The 17,411-nt window shown below is 50.9% G+C and overlaps 1 protein-coding gene across 1 annotated transcript in view; it reads left to right on the plus strand.

Annotated features, from left to right (window-relative positions):
• LOC134958718 (mucin-2-like) overlaps positions 1 to 17,411 on the plus strand; it is a 63,481-nt gene that overhangs the window by 11,233 nt on the left and 34,837 nt on the right. Inside the window, exons 3-4 of the mRNA XM_063941471.1 lie at positions 54 to 4,039; positions 4,397 to 4,458. Coding sequence (XP_063797541.1) covers positions 54 to 4,039; positions 4,397 to 4,458 — 4,048 coding nt within the window. The remainder of the gene's footprint in view (positions 1 to 53; positions 4,040 to 4,396; positions 4,459 to 17,411) is intronic.

The following is a 17,411-nucleotide window of genomic DNA, read 5'->3' on the forward strand; positions in this document are numbered from 1 at the left end:
CAGCACCTCTTTAAGTTCTACAAATTTAACAAGATTTTATCTTTCTTTGACAGCTCCAACAGCATCTGTGCAAACTACAGCTACAGAAATGAGCACATCCGAGTCTACCAGTACACCTACTTCAGCATTTACATCAACTGCTGCACCCACATCAACTGCTGCACCCACATCAACTGCTGCACCCACATCAACTGCTGCACCCACAACAACTGCTGCACCCACAACAACTGCTGCACCCACATCAACAGCTGCACCCACAACTACTGCTACATCAACAACTGCTGCATCCACAACTGCTGCACCCACATCAACAGCTGCACCCACAACTGCTGCACTCACAACTGCTACCTCAGCAACAACTGCTGCACCCACATCAACAGCTGCACCCACAACTGCTACATCAGCAACAACTGCCGCACCCACATCAACAGCTGCACCCACAACTGCTGCACCCACATCAACAGCTGCACCCACAACTGCTACATCAACAACTGCTGCACCCACATCACCTACTGTACTAACATCAACTGCCGCACCCACAACTGCTGCACCCACATCAACTGCTGCACCCACAACTGCTACATCAGCAACAACTGCTGCACCCACAACAACTGCTGCACCCACATCAACTGCTGCACCCACATCAACTGCTGCACCAGCAACAATTGCTGCACCCACAACAACTGCTACATCAGCAACTGCTGCACCCACAACAACTGCTGTACCCACATCAATTGCTACACCCATAACAACTGCTACATCAGCAACAACTGCTGTACCCACATCAAGTGCTGCACCCACAACTGCTACACCAGCAACTGCTGCATCCACATCAACTGCTGTACCCACATCAACTGCTACACCCATAACAACTGCTACATCAGCAACAACTGCTGTACCCACATCAAGTGCTGCACCCACAACTGCTAGATCAGCAACTGTTGCACCCACATCAACTGCTGCACCCACAACAACTGCTACATCAGCAACAACTGTTGCACCCACAACTGCTACATCAGTAACAACTGCTGCACCCACAACTGCTGCACCCAAAACTGCTACATCAGCAACAACTGTTGCACCTACATCAACTGCTGCACCTATATCAACTGCTGTACCCACATCAACTGCTACACCCATAACAACTGCTACATCAGCAACAACTGCTGTACCCACATCAAGTGCTGCACCCACAACTGCTACATCAGCAACTGTTGCACCCACATCAACTGCTGCACCCACATCAACTGCTGCACCCACATCAACTGCTACACCCATAACAACTGCTACAACAGCAACAACTGCTGTACCCACATCAAGTGCTGCACCCACAACTGCTACATCAGCAACTGCTGCACCCACAACAACTGCTGCACCCACAACTGCTACATCAGCAACAACTGCTGCACCCACAACTGCTACATCAGCAACTGCTGCCCACACATCAACTGTTGTAACCACAACTGCTGTACCCACACCTGCTGCACCCACATCTGCTACATCAGTAACAACTGCTGCACCCACAACATCAACTTCTGTACCCACAACTGCTACATCAGCAACTGCTGCACCCACAACTGCTACATCAGCAACAACTGCTGCACCCACATCAACAGCTGTACCCACATCAATAGCTGTACCCGCAACAACTGCTGCACACACAACTGCTACATCAGCAACAACTGCTGTATCCACATCAACTGCTGCACCCACAACTGCTACATCAGAGACAACTGCTGCACCCACAACTGGTACATCAGCAACAACTGCTACACCCACATCAACAGCTGTACCCACATCAACAGCTGCACCCACAACTGCTACATCAGCAACAACTGCTGCTGCACCCACAACTGCTACATCAGCAACAACTGCTGTACCCACATCAACTGCTGTACCCACATCAACAGCTGTACCCACAACTGCTGCACCAACAACTGCTGTACCCACAACTGCTACATCAGCAACAACTGTTGCACCCACAACAATTTCTGTACCCACAACTGCTGCATCAGCAACAACTGCTGCACCCACATCACATGCTGCACCCACAACTGCTAAATCAGCAACAACTGTTGTACCTACAACATCTACATCAACAACTGCTGCACAAACAACAACCACTACATCAGCAACATCTCCTGCACCCACAACTGCTGTACCCACATCAACAGCTGTATCCACAACAACTGCTGCACCTGCAACAACTACTACATCAGCAACTGCTGCTGTATCCACATCAACTGCTGCACCCACAACTGCTACATCAGAGACAACTGCTGCACCCACAACTGGTACATCAGCAACAACTGCTACACCCACATCAACAGCTGTACCCACATCAACAGCTGCACCCACAACTGCTACATCAGCAACAACTGCTGCTGCACCCACAACTGCTACATCAGCAACAACTGCTGTACCCACATCAACTGCTGTACCCACATCAACAGTTGTACCCACAACTGCTGCACCAACAACTGCTGTACCCACAACTGCTACATCAGCAACAACTGTTGCACCCACAACAATTTCTGTACCCACAACTGCTGCACCCACTACAACTGCTGCATCAGCAACAACTGCTGCACCCACATCACATGCTGCACCCACAACTGCTAAATCAGCAACAACTGTTGTACCTACAACATCTACATCAACAACTGCTGCACAAACAACAACCACTACATCAGCAACATCTCCTGCACCCACAACTGCTGTACCCACATCAACAGCTGTATCCACAACAACTGCTGCACCTGCAACAACTACTACATCAGCAACTGCTGCACCCACAACTGCTACATCAGCAACAACTGCTGCACCCACATCAACTGCTACACCCAGAACTACTGTACCCACAACTGCTGCACCCACAACATCTACATCAGCAACAACTGCTGCACCCACATCAACTGCTACACCCAGAACTACTGTACCCACAACTGCTGCACCCACAACATCTACATCAGCAACAACTGCTGCACCCACATCAACTGCTACATCAGCAAGAACTGTTGCACCCACATCAACAGCTGTACCAACAACTGCTACACCCACTACTGCTGTACCCATATCAACTGTTATAACCACAATAACTGCTGCACCCCCAACTATTACATCAGCAACAACTGCTGCACCCACATCAACTGCTATACCCACCTCAACAGCTGTATCCACATTAACTGCTGCACTCAAAACTGCTGCACCCACAACAAATACTGCACCCACATCAACTGCTGCACCAACAACTACTGCACTGACATCAACTATTGCACCCACCTCAACTGCTGTACCCACAACTGCTGCACCCCCATCAACTACTGCATCCACATCATCTGCCATACCAACTATTGCACCCACCTCAACTGCTGTACCCTCAACTGCTGTACCCCCATCATCTGCCATACCAACTGCTGCACCCACATCAACTGCTGCACCCACAACTGCTGCACCCCCATCAACTACTGCATCCACATCATCTGCCATACCAACTGCTGCACCCACATCATCTACTACACCCACAACTGCTGTGCCCACAACAACTGCTGCACTGACAACTGCACTCACAGCTGCAGGAACACTGACAACACCTGGACCCACAATTACAGGGGCACAGACAACTTCTGCACCCTCAACTACTGGAATTTTGTCAGCAGCTACAGAAACAATGACAACCGCTGCGACCACAATGACACAAACCCTGACAACTGCTGTAGCCACAGCTATAGGAACAGTGACAACTGCAAAACACACAACTACAGAAAACCTGACTTCACTCATTGCTTCACCAGTGACACCTAGTGCATCCACAACTGCTGAACTACCAACAACAATTATTCCTACAATTACATCAGCAGCCACTTCGCCAGCTTCAGTTGTGATGCTGTCACCAGCTACGGAAACTGAGGCAACAACTGAGACAGCCACGGTTTTTGTTAACTTCAACTACACAATCATTAATATGAAGTTTGATTCAAGACTTTTAAACTGGACAGACCCATACACCATTATGCTGAGGAACAAGACTGAAACACTGGTGAGTGCAATTTATTTATTACAGTTTCTTATATAGCGCAGCAAATTCCGTTGCGCTTTACAACTGGACACAATTACACGACAAAACTGGGTAAAAACAAACAGTCATAGAGGTAGGAGGGCCCTGCTGGCAAGCTTACAATGATTGTGGCTTCAGGCGATAGAGACCTATATATCTGCCTGAGCAATACGGATAAACTGATGTTATAACAGTCCTGTCAGGGAAGTGATAGTATAATATAAAATACAGCTGTTTATATATTTGTAAAGCTTCTTGTGCAGTACAACAGTGTCTTTCTCATTGTTTTCATTGTATTATCTGGACTAACTGCCTTTCTATACAATTATTTTCATGCAGAGCCTGCAAGTGATTAAACGGGATTTCCCCTTGTGTCAGTATGTGATTACAACTGCGTTCTTGTAAGTATGTCTTAGCAGAGGGTATAGTTGAGAGACCCTCAAAAAATTCTGTTACAGGCTGCTACGTGTATTTGTTGACCACTACTTGTAAGATTTTACTATTTGAAGTAAGGGCCATGGGGCTAATTCAACAAGGAACGCAAAATTGCAAAAATACACACAAAACAGTCATGCATGAAATAAAATCTGAGACAAAAAATACAACTTCTGAGGCGCAGCAAAAACTGCGTATACACTACGAAAACTAGGCGTGTAGGGGGTGTACTAAAGGGCTGGACACACAGTAGCGGATCTTGCCACGGGCAAGCAGGACTTTTGCCCGGGGCGCCGCCTTCCGGAGGGCGCAGGGCGCCATCCGGAGGGCGCCGCACCAGGGCAAGATCCGCTGCTGCTGTGTGCCCCCCGCTGCCCGCCTGCTGCCGCTGGCCGCTGTCCCCCCGCTGCCGCTGTGAAGGGAAACTAGACGCGTACGCGTCTAGTTTCCCTTCGTGGAGAGGTCCTTTACTGTGCGGTGCACGATGACGTCATCGCGCACCGCACAGCAAAGGTCCTTTCCACGAAGGGAACTAGACGCTACGCGTCTAATTTCCCTTTGTGCAGAGGACCTTTGCTGTGCGGTGCGCGATGACGTCATCACGCACCGCACATCATTTCAGTCTGTACAGGGGGCGTAAATGACCACGCCCCCTGTACGAAGCCACGCCCCTATTGCCGCCCGGGGCGCTCAGAGCGCCAGAACCGGCCCTGTGGACACACAAAAACTACGAGCATGGGTGTGTTGTGGGTGTATGCAGATTTTAGATAGGTGGGGCATATGCATTTTTTGCAACTGAAAGCACATTTATGGTGTGCAGTTTCTGAGTGACTACAGATCATACTTGCCTACTTTTGAAAAGTGTTTTCAGGGAGATTCCAAGTGGTAGCAGAATGGTGCGCTGTTATAGCGGTGTGTCATGCTCCGCCCAAAAGGTGTGTCTAGCTCCACCTATAGGCGTGTTTATTGCCACTCAGGGGTGTGTCAAACAGAAAAGTCTATGCAGGGCCGGCTCCAGGCCTACTAGCACCCTGAGTGGGAAAATTTAAAAAGTGCCCCCCCCCAACCGCTATGTGCGCGCCGAAGGCGTGCGTGCACTCCTGGAAAAGTGGACTTGGCCTCTGGAAAAGTGAGCGTGGCCTCGTAACTTCATATTATCAAACTATAAATAAATATATTTTCACCCCCCCTCTACGCACACAATTAGCAGCCTTACACATAACAGCCACAGTAGTGTTCCTTACACACAATGTCTCCAGTATAGTGTCAGATACACACAATGGGGGTCATTCCGAGTTGATCGCTAGCTGCTTTCGTTTACAGCGCAGCGATCAGTCAAAAAATCGGCACTTCTGCGCATGTGTATGATGCGCAGTGCGCACGCGCAGCGTACTTTCACAAAAGCTGATGCAGTTTTACACAAGGTTTAGCTTTTCAGTTGCACTGCTGATCGTTGAGTGATTGACAGGAAGTGGGTGTTTCTGGGTGGTAACTGGCCGTTTTCGGGGAGTGTGCCAGATAAAAACGCAGGCATGGCTGAGGAAACGGTGGAGTGGCTGGCCGAACGCAGGGCGTGTTTGTGACGTCAAAACAGGAACTGAATAGTCTGAAGTGATCGCAAGGTAGGAGTAAGTCTGACTCTGAAACTGCACAATTTTTTTTGTAGCAGCGCTGCGATCCTTTTGTTCGCATTTCTGCTAAGCTAAGATACACTCCCAGAGGGCGGTGGCTTAGTGTTTGCACTGCTGCTAAAAGCAGCTAGCGAGCGAACAACTCGGAATGAGGGCCAATGTCTCCAGTATAGTGTAAGATACACATAATGTCTCCAGTATAGAGCAAGATACACATATTGTGCAGTGCCAGCTACACATGATATGCCCCGGAGCAGTGCCAGCTACACATGACATGCCCCGCAGCAGTGCCAGCTACACATGACATGTCCCGCAGCAGTGCCAGCTACACATGACATGCCCCGCAGCAGTGCCAGCTACACATGACTTGCCCTGCAGCAGTGCCAGCTACACATGACATGCCCCGCAGCAGTGCCGGGAACACATGACATGCCCCACAGCAGTGCCAGCTACACGTGACATGTCCCCCAGCAGTGCCAGCAACACGTGACATGCCCCTCAGCAGTGCCAAATACATAAATGGCCACACAGTGCCAGATACATAAATGGCCACATAGTGCCAGATACATAAATGCCCCCACAGTGCAGATATGCCCCCACAGTGCCAGATACATAAATGGCCCCACAGTGCCAGATACATAAATGCCCCCACAGTGCAGATATGCCCCCACGGTGCCAGATACATAAATGCCCCCACAGTTCCAGATACATAAATGCCCCCACAGTTCCAGATATGCAGTGCCAGATACATAAATGCCCCCACAGTGCCAGATACATGAATGCCCCAACGGTGCCAGATACATAAATGCCCCCACAGTTCCAGATACATAAATACCCCCACAGTGCCAGATACATAAATGCCCCCACCGTGCAGATATGCCCCCACAGTGCCAGATACATAAAGGCCCCCACAGTGCAAATATGCCCCCACAGTGCCAGATACATAAATGCCCCCACAGTGCAAGATACATAAATGCCCCCACGGTGCCAGATACATAAATGCCCCCACGGTGCCAGATACATAAATGCCACCACAGTGCCAGATACATAAATGCCCCCACAGTGCCAGATACATAAATGCCCCCACAGTTCCAGATACATAAATACCCCCACAGTGCCAGATACATAAATACCCCCACAGTGCCAGATACATAAATGCCCCCACCGTGCAGATATGCCCCCACAGTGCCAGATACATAAATGCCCTCACAGTGCACATATGCCCCCACAGTGCCAGATACATAAATGCCCCCACAGTGCCAGATACATAAATGCCCCCACAGTGCAAGATACATAAATGCCCCCACAGTGCCAGATACATAAATGCCCCCATAGTGCAGATATGCCCCCACAGTGCCAGATACATAAATGCCCCCACAGTGCCAGATACATAAATGCCCCCACAGTTCCAGATACATAAATGCCCCCACAGTTCCAGATATGCAGTGCCAGATACATAAATGCCCCCACAGTGCCAGATACATGAATGCCCCAACGGTGCCAGATACATAAATGCCCCCACAGTTCCAGATACATAAATACCCCCACAGTGCCAGATACATAAATGCCCCCACCGTGCAGATAATATGCCCCCACAGTGCCAGATACATAAATGCCCCCACAGTGCAAATATACCCCCACAGTGCCAGATACATAAATGCCCCCACAGTGCAAGATACATAAATGCCCCCACGGTGCCAGATACATAAATGCCCCCACGGTGCCAGATACATAAATGCCACCACAGTGCCAGATACATAAATGCCCCCACAGTGCCAGATACATAAATGCCCCCACAGTTCCAGGTACATAAATACCCCCACAGTGCCAGATACATAAATACCCCCACAGTGCCAGATACATAAATGCCCCCACCGTGCAGATATGCCCCCACAGTGCCAGATACATAAATGCCCTCACAGTGCAAATATGCCCCCACAGTGCCAGATACATAAATGCCCCCACAGTGCCAGATACATAAATGCCCCCACAGTGCAAGATACATAAATGCCCCCACAGTGCCAGATACATAAATGCCCCCACAGTTCCATATACATAAATGCCCCCACAGTTCCAGATACATAAATACCCCCACAGTGCCAGCCACAAAAATGCCCCCAGTGCCAGATACATAAATGCCCCCACAGTTCCAGATACATAAATGCCCCCACAGTGCCAGATACATAAATGCCCCCATAGTGCAGATATGCCCCCACAGTGCCAGATACATAAATGCCCCCACAGTGCCAGATATGACCCCACAGTGCCCGATCCATAAATGCCCCCACAATATCTGCGGTGCTGGGAGGGGGAGTGCTGCTGAGGGCGCGGGCGGACTCTTCCAAAACTGGAAGGGGACACGGCGCACTAATTGGGGTTCCCAGTCACTCTATGAAGAAAACGAGACAAAAAAAACATTAAAAAACTCATGTTGACCTTTTGACATGTCGACCTAGCATCCCTGTTGACCTAGTTACTGTTGACCAATAGTGGTCGACCTAGACACTGTTGACCTAGTTACTATCTACCTACCATACCACGGTAGCGTCTAGTTTCTATTCGTGCAGAGGACCATTCCCATAACCCCCTGGGTCCATGTCACAATTTATTTGGAATAGAAAAGTGTGGCGAGCGAAGCGGAGCGAGACACCCAGCCCGAAGCGTGGCGAGCGAAGCGAGCCCGTGAGGGTTCAATGCTGCACAGAATTTTTTTTTCCCCCCAAACGAACGGAGAACGAAGAAAACATTTAGGAGCTGTAAGGGCGGAAGTTCTCTCCTGCCCACTCGTTTTGTCACGTCCAGGTCCTTTGCACGAAGGCAACATAGACACAACCTCCATACCACACCCGCTTTGCTGGTGGTTGGGATGCCGATGGTCAGAAGACTGACCACGGCATCCTGATGGGGAGAATCCTAACAGGGGTTAGGTAAGTATATTTACCCTCCCCCAATGCCCCTCTCTTCATGCAGCTTAACCCAAACCCTGCCCCACCTCCTCGCAGTCTAACCCTAACCCATACTTGCCTACTTTTGAAAACTAGTTTCAGGGAGATTTCAGGTGGTACCAGAATGTCTCCGCGGTGCGCCGTTGAGGTTGTGCCATGGTCCGCCCAAAGGGTGTGTCTAGCTCCACCTATGGGCGTATTTATTGCCACTCAGGGGTGTGTCAAACAGAAAAGTCTATGCAGGGCCGGCTCCAGGCCTACTTGCACCCTGAGTAGGAAAATTTAAAAGTGCCCCCCCCCCAACCGCTATGTGCGCGCCGAAGGCGTGCACGCGCTCCTGGAAAAGTGGACTTGGCCTCTGGAAAAGTGAGCGTGGCCTCGTAACTTCATATTATCAAACTATAAATAAATATATTTTCACACCCCCTCTACACACACAAAAATAAAGAGTAATTATAGACTGTAGGTGCACTTTATATTAATGTACCGTGTACATTTGTGGCAAGAGAAGGACAAATAGAAAATGTATACACTGTACACTAGTGCGGGATTGTGTGTAAATTTATACACACACACACACATATATATATACATAGTACAACCAATATAGACAGCGCCATAATACATTATATAATAAACAGCACCCACTCACCCTTATTACACCTAGTACACACAGCACCAGTGCCGTAACATGGTGTTTTAGCGCTGTGTGCAAGAAACGGCAGACAGCGTCCCCCTTTTTATACATTACGGCAGACAGCGTCCCCCTTTTTATACATTACGGCAGACAGCATCCCTTTTTTTACACATTACGGCAGACAGCGTCCTCCTTTTTACACATTACGGCAGACAGCGGCAGACATACTAGAGAGAGAGAGAGAGAGAGATACTTACTATCTCTCCCTACTAGCAGTCAGGCTCCTCGGTGCTGGCAGATCCCGGGCAGCCGCAGGGGAGTAGGAGGAGGAGGGAGGGGGACTGGAGCCGCAGCAGCGCTATGTAATTGGTAGAGGCGCCGCTGCAGCAGTCCCCTCTCCTTCCACATTGGCTGGCTGACGCCGCTCTGAATGCTGGGATGAGGGAAGCGCATCCCAGCATTCACAGCAGCACCGGGCAGCCAATACGGAAGGAGAGGAGACTGCTGCAGCGGCGCCTCTACCAATTACATAGCACTGCTGCGGCTCCAGTCCCCCTCCCTCCTCCTCCTCTCCTGCCTCCGGTGCTGCTGCTCTCCTCCCCTGCCTCCGGCTTCAGCGCAACGCACACAGCAGAGGCGGCTTGTAATGAGTCAATTTGACTCATTACAAGCCGCTGCCCGTTGCGCCCCCAGGGCAGCTGAACTGTGTGCCAGGCACACCTGGCACACATGTAGTTACGGCGCTGCACAGCACCATGTTATATTGTGTTATACACAACCCCCCCTCATATTACACACAGCACATATTACACTATATAGAGAGCCCCCACTACCCCATATCATCCCAGCACACACACAGCACATATTACACTATATAGAGAGCCCCCACCCCCCCATATCACCCCAGCACATATTACACTATATAGAGAACCCCCACTCCCCCATATCACCCCAGCACATATTACACTATATAGAGAGCCCCCACCCCCCCATATCACCCCAGCACATATTACACTATATAGAGAGCCCCCACTCCCCTATATCACCCCAGCACATATTACACTATATAGAGAGCCCCCACTCCCCTATATCACCCCAGCACATATTACACTATATAGAGAGCCCCCACTACCCCATATCATCCCAGCACACACACAGCACATATTACACTATATAGAGAGCCCCCACCCCCCCATATCACCCCAGCACATATTACACTATATAGAGAGCCCCCACTCCCCCATATCACCCCAGCACATATTACACTATATAGAGAACCCCCACTCCCCCATATCACCCCAGCACATATTACACTATATAGAGAGCCCCCACCCCCCCATATCACCCCAGCACATATTACACTATATAGAGAGCCCCCACTCCCCTATATCACCCCAGCACATATTACACTATATAGAGAGCCCCCACAGCACATATTACACTATATATAGCTCCCATTTCACCCCAGCACATATTACACTATATTGAGCCCCCACTCCCCCATATCACCCCAGCACATATTACACTATATAGAGAGCCCCCACTCCCCTATATCACCCCAGCACATATTACACTATATAGAGAGCCCCCACCCCCCCATATCACCCCAGCACATATTACACTATATAGAGAGCCCCCACCCCCCCATATCACCCCAGCACATATTACACTATATAGAGAGCCCCCACTCCCCTATATCACCCCAGCACATATTACACTATATAGAGAGCCCCCACTCCCCTATATCACGCCAGCACATATTACACTATATAGAGAGCCCCCACCCCCCCATATCACCCCAGCACATATTACACTATATAGAGAGCCCCCATTCCCCTATATCACCCCAGCACATATTACACTATACAGAGAACCCCCACTCCCCCATATCATCCCAGCACATATTACACTATATAGAGAGCCCCCACTCCCCTATATCACCCCAGCACATATTACACTATATAGAGAGCCCCCACCCCCCATATCACCCCAGCACATATTACACTATATAGAGAGCCCCCACTCCCCTATATCACCCCAGCACATATTACACTATATAGAGAGCCCCCACTCCCCTATATCACCCCAGCAAACACAGCAAATATTACACTATATGGAGAGCCCCCACTCCCGCATATCACATCACCCCAGTATACCACTCACTTACTGTTGCTTCGTTGCTCTTTCCTGAAAAGCAGGAGCCGACCCTGGGACAGTGAGGTGGGAGGAGGCAGCCCAGGGCAGTCACAATCAGGACCAGTAAGAGGAGCAGGAAGAGGAAACTGGCCTGATACACGCAGACTACTCAGAGTATTGTGGGCGGGGCCAGCCACAGTGAAGCAAAGCCTTGGCTGCCGAGCTGGCTCATTTGCTTCACTATACTCTGCACAGCTGCTCCGCTGATTATGCCCTGACACTGCCGAGCAAGCCTCCGCTCACACTGCCTCCTACACAGTGTGCACAGCAAGACACAGTGTGCCACCGCTACCCACCACAAACCCGCATGGCCGGCTATGACGCTTCTCCTGCATGCGCAGCCCAGATCTTTATGGAGGGAACACTATAATCCGGGAGGGCTGGCAAGGTTTGCGGGGCAGCGGGAGGCTCATGTAAAAATCGTGAGCCTCCCGCTGAATGCGGGAGGGTCGGCAAGCCTGCCCTAACCCTCCCTGGAGGTGCCTAACCCTAACCCCCTGGGACCCCTCCCTGAAGCCAAACCATAACACCCCCTCCCCGCAGACTAACCCTCCCCGGGAGTGCCTAATAATTCTTAAACCTCCTAATGATAATGTGTGGACCCTTATTCCAAAAGTAAAGCATTCAATACCTTTAATACCAAGAAATAATGACACGGAGACTTGAATTTGGCAGAAAATTGTTAGCTATTTATTGTACCCTAACCATTAGAAAAAACCTGTAAAGTAAAATTTAAGTTAACATGCCGATTCAGCCGGCATATGGTGGCAGAAAAAAGAACGGCTATATTCCACTGACGATAACCTCAAAAAACATTAAAACCCAAATGATCCTAATTTACCACAAACCATACATAGGTAATAGGTGCCCGACTCAGACCTCCACGCTGACTGCCCACCCTGATGGGTGATGACGCTGCCCCCTGATGGGTGATCTAGCGGCCTTAAAAGTCAATGGAGGTGAGTGCACCTAAACCACACCAATACTGTAAACAACTGTAACTAACAAGTCAAACTACAACCTGACGTTCTTTTCCGCCAACAGCGAAAGACTCTTCCCCAGAGTCTTCGCACCGCCACCATACCCTCAACCTAACTCCTGCAACACCAGAAACAGATCCTCCAGGAAAAACAACATCCCCTCCTTGGACAGATGCACACCATCAGGCCGAAAAAGGTGACTGGCACGAAACCGAATCCTAGGATGGCGAACCACTTTCCCTCCGTGAGCCAACACCCACTTCGCCACCGCCGCTTTCACCTTTTGCCTGGCCTCATCAATCGGGTGACCGTCCGCCACTCCTTGCCAACGCAACCTTGGCACCATCATAGAGAACACCAAAACACAATTGGGCTACGCTGCGGCCACACTGGCCAGATCCTCCATCATGGCCCATCGCAGCTCCAAAGATGTCCTCTTCCCCAGATCGTTGCCACCCAAATGGACAACCAGCAGCCTAGGGACTCCATGCTCGCTGACCTGACTGACCAATCTACTCTTTAGATCTTGCCACATCATCCCTTGCCAACCAAGCCAACGAACGCCATGAGCACAAGGAAAAAAATGCGCCCCCTCCGAGGCCAAAAACCTGGCTGCCCAGTAAACATAAGAGTGGCCAACTACCCAGATTGCCAAATCGTCGTCAACCCAACCTGAAGAGAAGGAAAGGAGTAAAAATCGGTTAATAAGTATCCTAACAGGAGCTTATTGAATGCATTAACCTGAAGGATCTGCCAAAAGAAAAAAGGGGTTTTCGTGTCTTGCATAAGTCACGGCCTAGCCGATCTAAACAAGCTTCCAGCCAATCGAAGCATAACATAAAAATACAACGGGAAAGATCAAAGGAAAATAAGGAAAATAAAAGGGGGGGGTGGTTTAAAATGGGAAAAACATGTAAGAACTCAGCTGGAGGTGAAAGAGTAAAAACCTGCTGAGGGACTTTGATTTGTACTGATCAGCCGAATTGTAGATTGAAATTCAGTCCGTCAAGTCAGGCAAAAAATCGCAAAAGAACTCCAGACCCCCGCTGCCAGCAGCGGTGAGTGGCTAATCCCTGAGTAGGATGAACAGGGGAGACAAACAGACACAACTGCACAAGGACGTACTTAACCTTACAACATGAACTTATACAACGTCTAATAAAACTGAACTGTTAATCAAACTAAAAACTCATGCAACTGGGCGAATATATCGTCTGTAACTTGCCGACTTCCATCGCCCCACTGCCTGAATCTCCGCAACGCAAAAACCCGCCGACGCAGCCGAAGTCGCCGCCCCGATTCGGAAAGAATGTGTACCGAAAGCAGCGGGTGAAAGGCCCAAGCTCGCCAGACAGCGACTCAGCATCCAACGAAACTGATATTTCGTCAAAGGTAAACCGTCATAATGCAGCAGCCACGACCCCTGCACACCGGGCCGAACCGCTGCATATTTCGATGCCAACCTCACCGGGCAAATGCTCCCCTCCAGAGACGGTACCAAAGTGACCCATCGCCCTCTACCCACTTGGTCCGTCTTAGAGCGACGCAATCTGCACAGCAAGGACCTCTCACCCACCACCACGTCATCCAGAAGCATGCGCGAGTCTGCCCGCTTAGATGGCGCTACCATCTCCGAAACCCGAAAGGCTCCGTGGTAAGCCATGTAGAACGCCAACTGCTACAAAAGCGATTCAAAAATTGACGACGCGATACTGCCTACCGCATCGATGACAACCGGTAGCAAGGCCGCATCGATGGGCCGTCGCCTATCAGGCGGCGTTGGCGCCACGTGCGCCCACCCTTTCATCGCCTTTACCAGAAGCCCGCTCTTTGTTATGTCAGGGACATCCTTGATTTTATTAAAAAAACGAAATCCCTGCTAAGTACCGGGACACCACCGCTCTGGACCTACCCGTGACAAAAAGCTGCCAAATAAAAGAAAGCATCATCCGATGCCCGCTCTTACCTTCTTGACTACGTCCTCGGACAAACTCTTCCCACTCGCTCCAAGCTTGACCATAAGCCTTGAGCGTGTTCGGAGCCACTGACCGCATCGCTAGACCCTCCAGTCCGGTCCGATCACCTGCCAGACATAACCGGGACATTGAAACCCACGCTCATCGGCCTCGGGTGCCAACAAACGAAATTTCTCCCACTGACCGTGGGACAACGCGTCAGCAATTCCGTTCTCAAGTCTTGGCACATGCTGCTCGCGGAACCATACATTCTTATGCAAGCATGTCAGCAGCAATCGCCCAAGCACCCTCAGAACCACCAGCGACTTCGCCCTCTGGTTATTGATCGCATGCACCACGCCCAGATTATCACATCTAAACAAAATGCTGCGATGAGCCAGACGATCGCCCCAAACCTCCAGTGCTACCATAATGGGGAAAAGCTCCAGCAGCAAAAGGTCCTTAGTGAAACCTTCGCGATGCCAATTCTCAGGCCACGAGGCCATGCCCCAAGATCCCTCTAGGTAGCAACCGAACCCAGAGGAACCCGCCGCATCGGTAAACAGCTGTAACCTAGCATTGTCGATCGTTGGGGCCAGCCAGATACGCACCCCATTAAAGTCCTCCAGGAACGAGGCCCAGACGGCCAAATCCCTCTTAATCTCGGAGGACAAACGAATGAAATGATGCGGCCTGGCACACCCTGCCGTCGCCCTCTCCAGTTTTCGGCAGAAAACCCTGCCCATCGGAATCACCCGGCAAGCAAAGTTCAAGAGGCCCAGCAAGGACTGCGCCTGCCTCAGCGTGACTTTGCGCGACATCACGAACTGGCAAATAACCTCGCGGAGCTTCGCGACCTTGGCCTGAGGAAGGCGACACGAGCCTGCCACCGTGTCGATTTCAATCCCCAAGAACGACAAACAGGAAACCGGCCCCTCCGTTTTATCCTCGGCCACAGGAATGCCAAAATGATAAAACAACGCTCGGATGCTGAACAGCAAGTCGCTGCAGCGCGGCGAATTCGCCGGTCCCACACAGAGGAAATCATCGAGGTAATGAGCGACTCCATGACCCCCTGAAGAAGACTCCACGCACCAATGCAAGAATGTACTAAACCTTTCAAAAAACGAGCAGGAAACGGAACATTCCATCGGCAAACATTTGTCAATGAAATATTCTGCTCCGATCCGAAAACCCATAAAACGGAATGAGTCCGGATGCAACGGGAGCAACCGAAACGTGGACTCAACATCGATCTTAGCCATCAGAGCTCCCGGGCCGTAACTACGAACCAACTCCAGCGCCTCGTCAAACGACTGGTACACCACCGAGCAGTGTGCCAGCGGTATCGCGTCGTTGACCGACGACCCTGACGAGTAAGAAAGATGTTGAATGAGCCGAAAGGCACCCGGAGTCTTCTTGGGGACTACCCCCACTGGGGAAATGACCAAGTCATCCACTGGGGCCGAGCTAAACGGGCCCTCCATCCTAACCATTCGCACCTCTTTATCAACTTTCTCGCGCAAAACGGACGGCAAGGCGCGAGCGGACTGAAGATTCCGGAGAGCCTTGACCGATACTTCGCCCGCAACTGGCAAGCGGAAACCAAACTTAAAACACCGAAACAAAAACTGAGCGTCCGTACTATTCGGATACCAATCCAACCATTTGGACATGGCGTCCAAATTAATTGGCGATGGGGCCCTGCGGAGCGATCCCGCTCGCGCCGGGCCTTGCGTAGCTTTGCTTCCCCCTCGCGCCTTGTCTATTTCCTTTAAAACAGTTGGAGGCCGGGTGGAAGCCGCCACATTGCAAGCACGAATGTCGAAACCGACACTGCTTGCCGAAGGAACAGGTCGCATTATTAAATGCGAAGCACTTCCCCTTCGAGGCGGCCTGCCCACCCCCGCGGACAGCCAACCTACCTTTCCTACCCGGTCCCCCTTCCGCGCTACTCCCCTGAGCGGACGACCCTGCGCGTTGCCCGTCCGCCCCCGGATTCCGGGGCTCCTGTGCGGGTTGAGAAGCCCGGGTGACCTGGAGCCAGACCTCCACGTCCTTGCAACCGAAGTCAATAATCTGTAAGCAGTCCTGCTTCTCTCGGAACTTCTCATGATACATCCGCCATTCGATTCCCGACGATGTGCGCTGCATATCGTGTATCAAGTGCAGGTATCGTATGACGTTCATATGTTCGTCAGGCCTATCTTCCAGATAACACGCCGCAAAGACGCAAAAACCGGCCAGCCAGTTATCGAAAGTACGGAAAGCTTCAGCTCCGATGCCTTTCTTAGCTGTCGCTGCCTTATACTCCTTCTTCGCGTCCTTAGTCAGCACGAACATATCCACGTAATCGCCTCTGCAGATCTTCCTACGGCAGCTATCCCGCAACCCTCTCAAAACTGCCGTATAATCACAGTGGACTACCCCAGGCAAATCTCGGCGCTTCTTGGCCCTGCGAGCGTCCTCGCTAAGCCGCTTGCGTCTCTTCCGCCTCTCCTGCTGCCCCGCCGCCCTCTTAGCGTACTTCGTCGCACGCTTTTTTGCCCTAGTCGTGCTACTGACGTCGGACGCT

The sequence above is a fragment of the Pseudophryne corroboree genome, chromosome 9 (genome assembly GCF_028390025.1).
Source record: "Pseudophryne corroboree isolate aPseCor3 chromosome 9, aPseCor3.hap2, whole genome shotgun sequence".
Lineage (NCBI taxonomy): Eukaryota > Metazoa > Chordata > Amphibia > Anura > Myobatrachidae > Pseudophryne > Pseudophryne corroboree.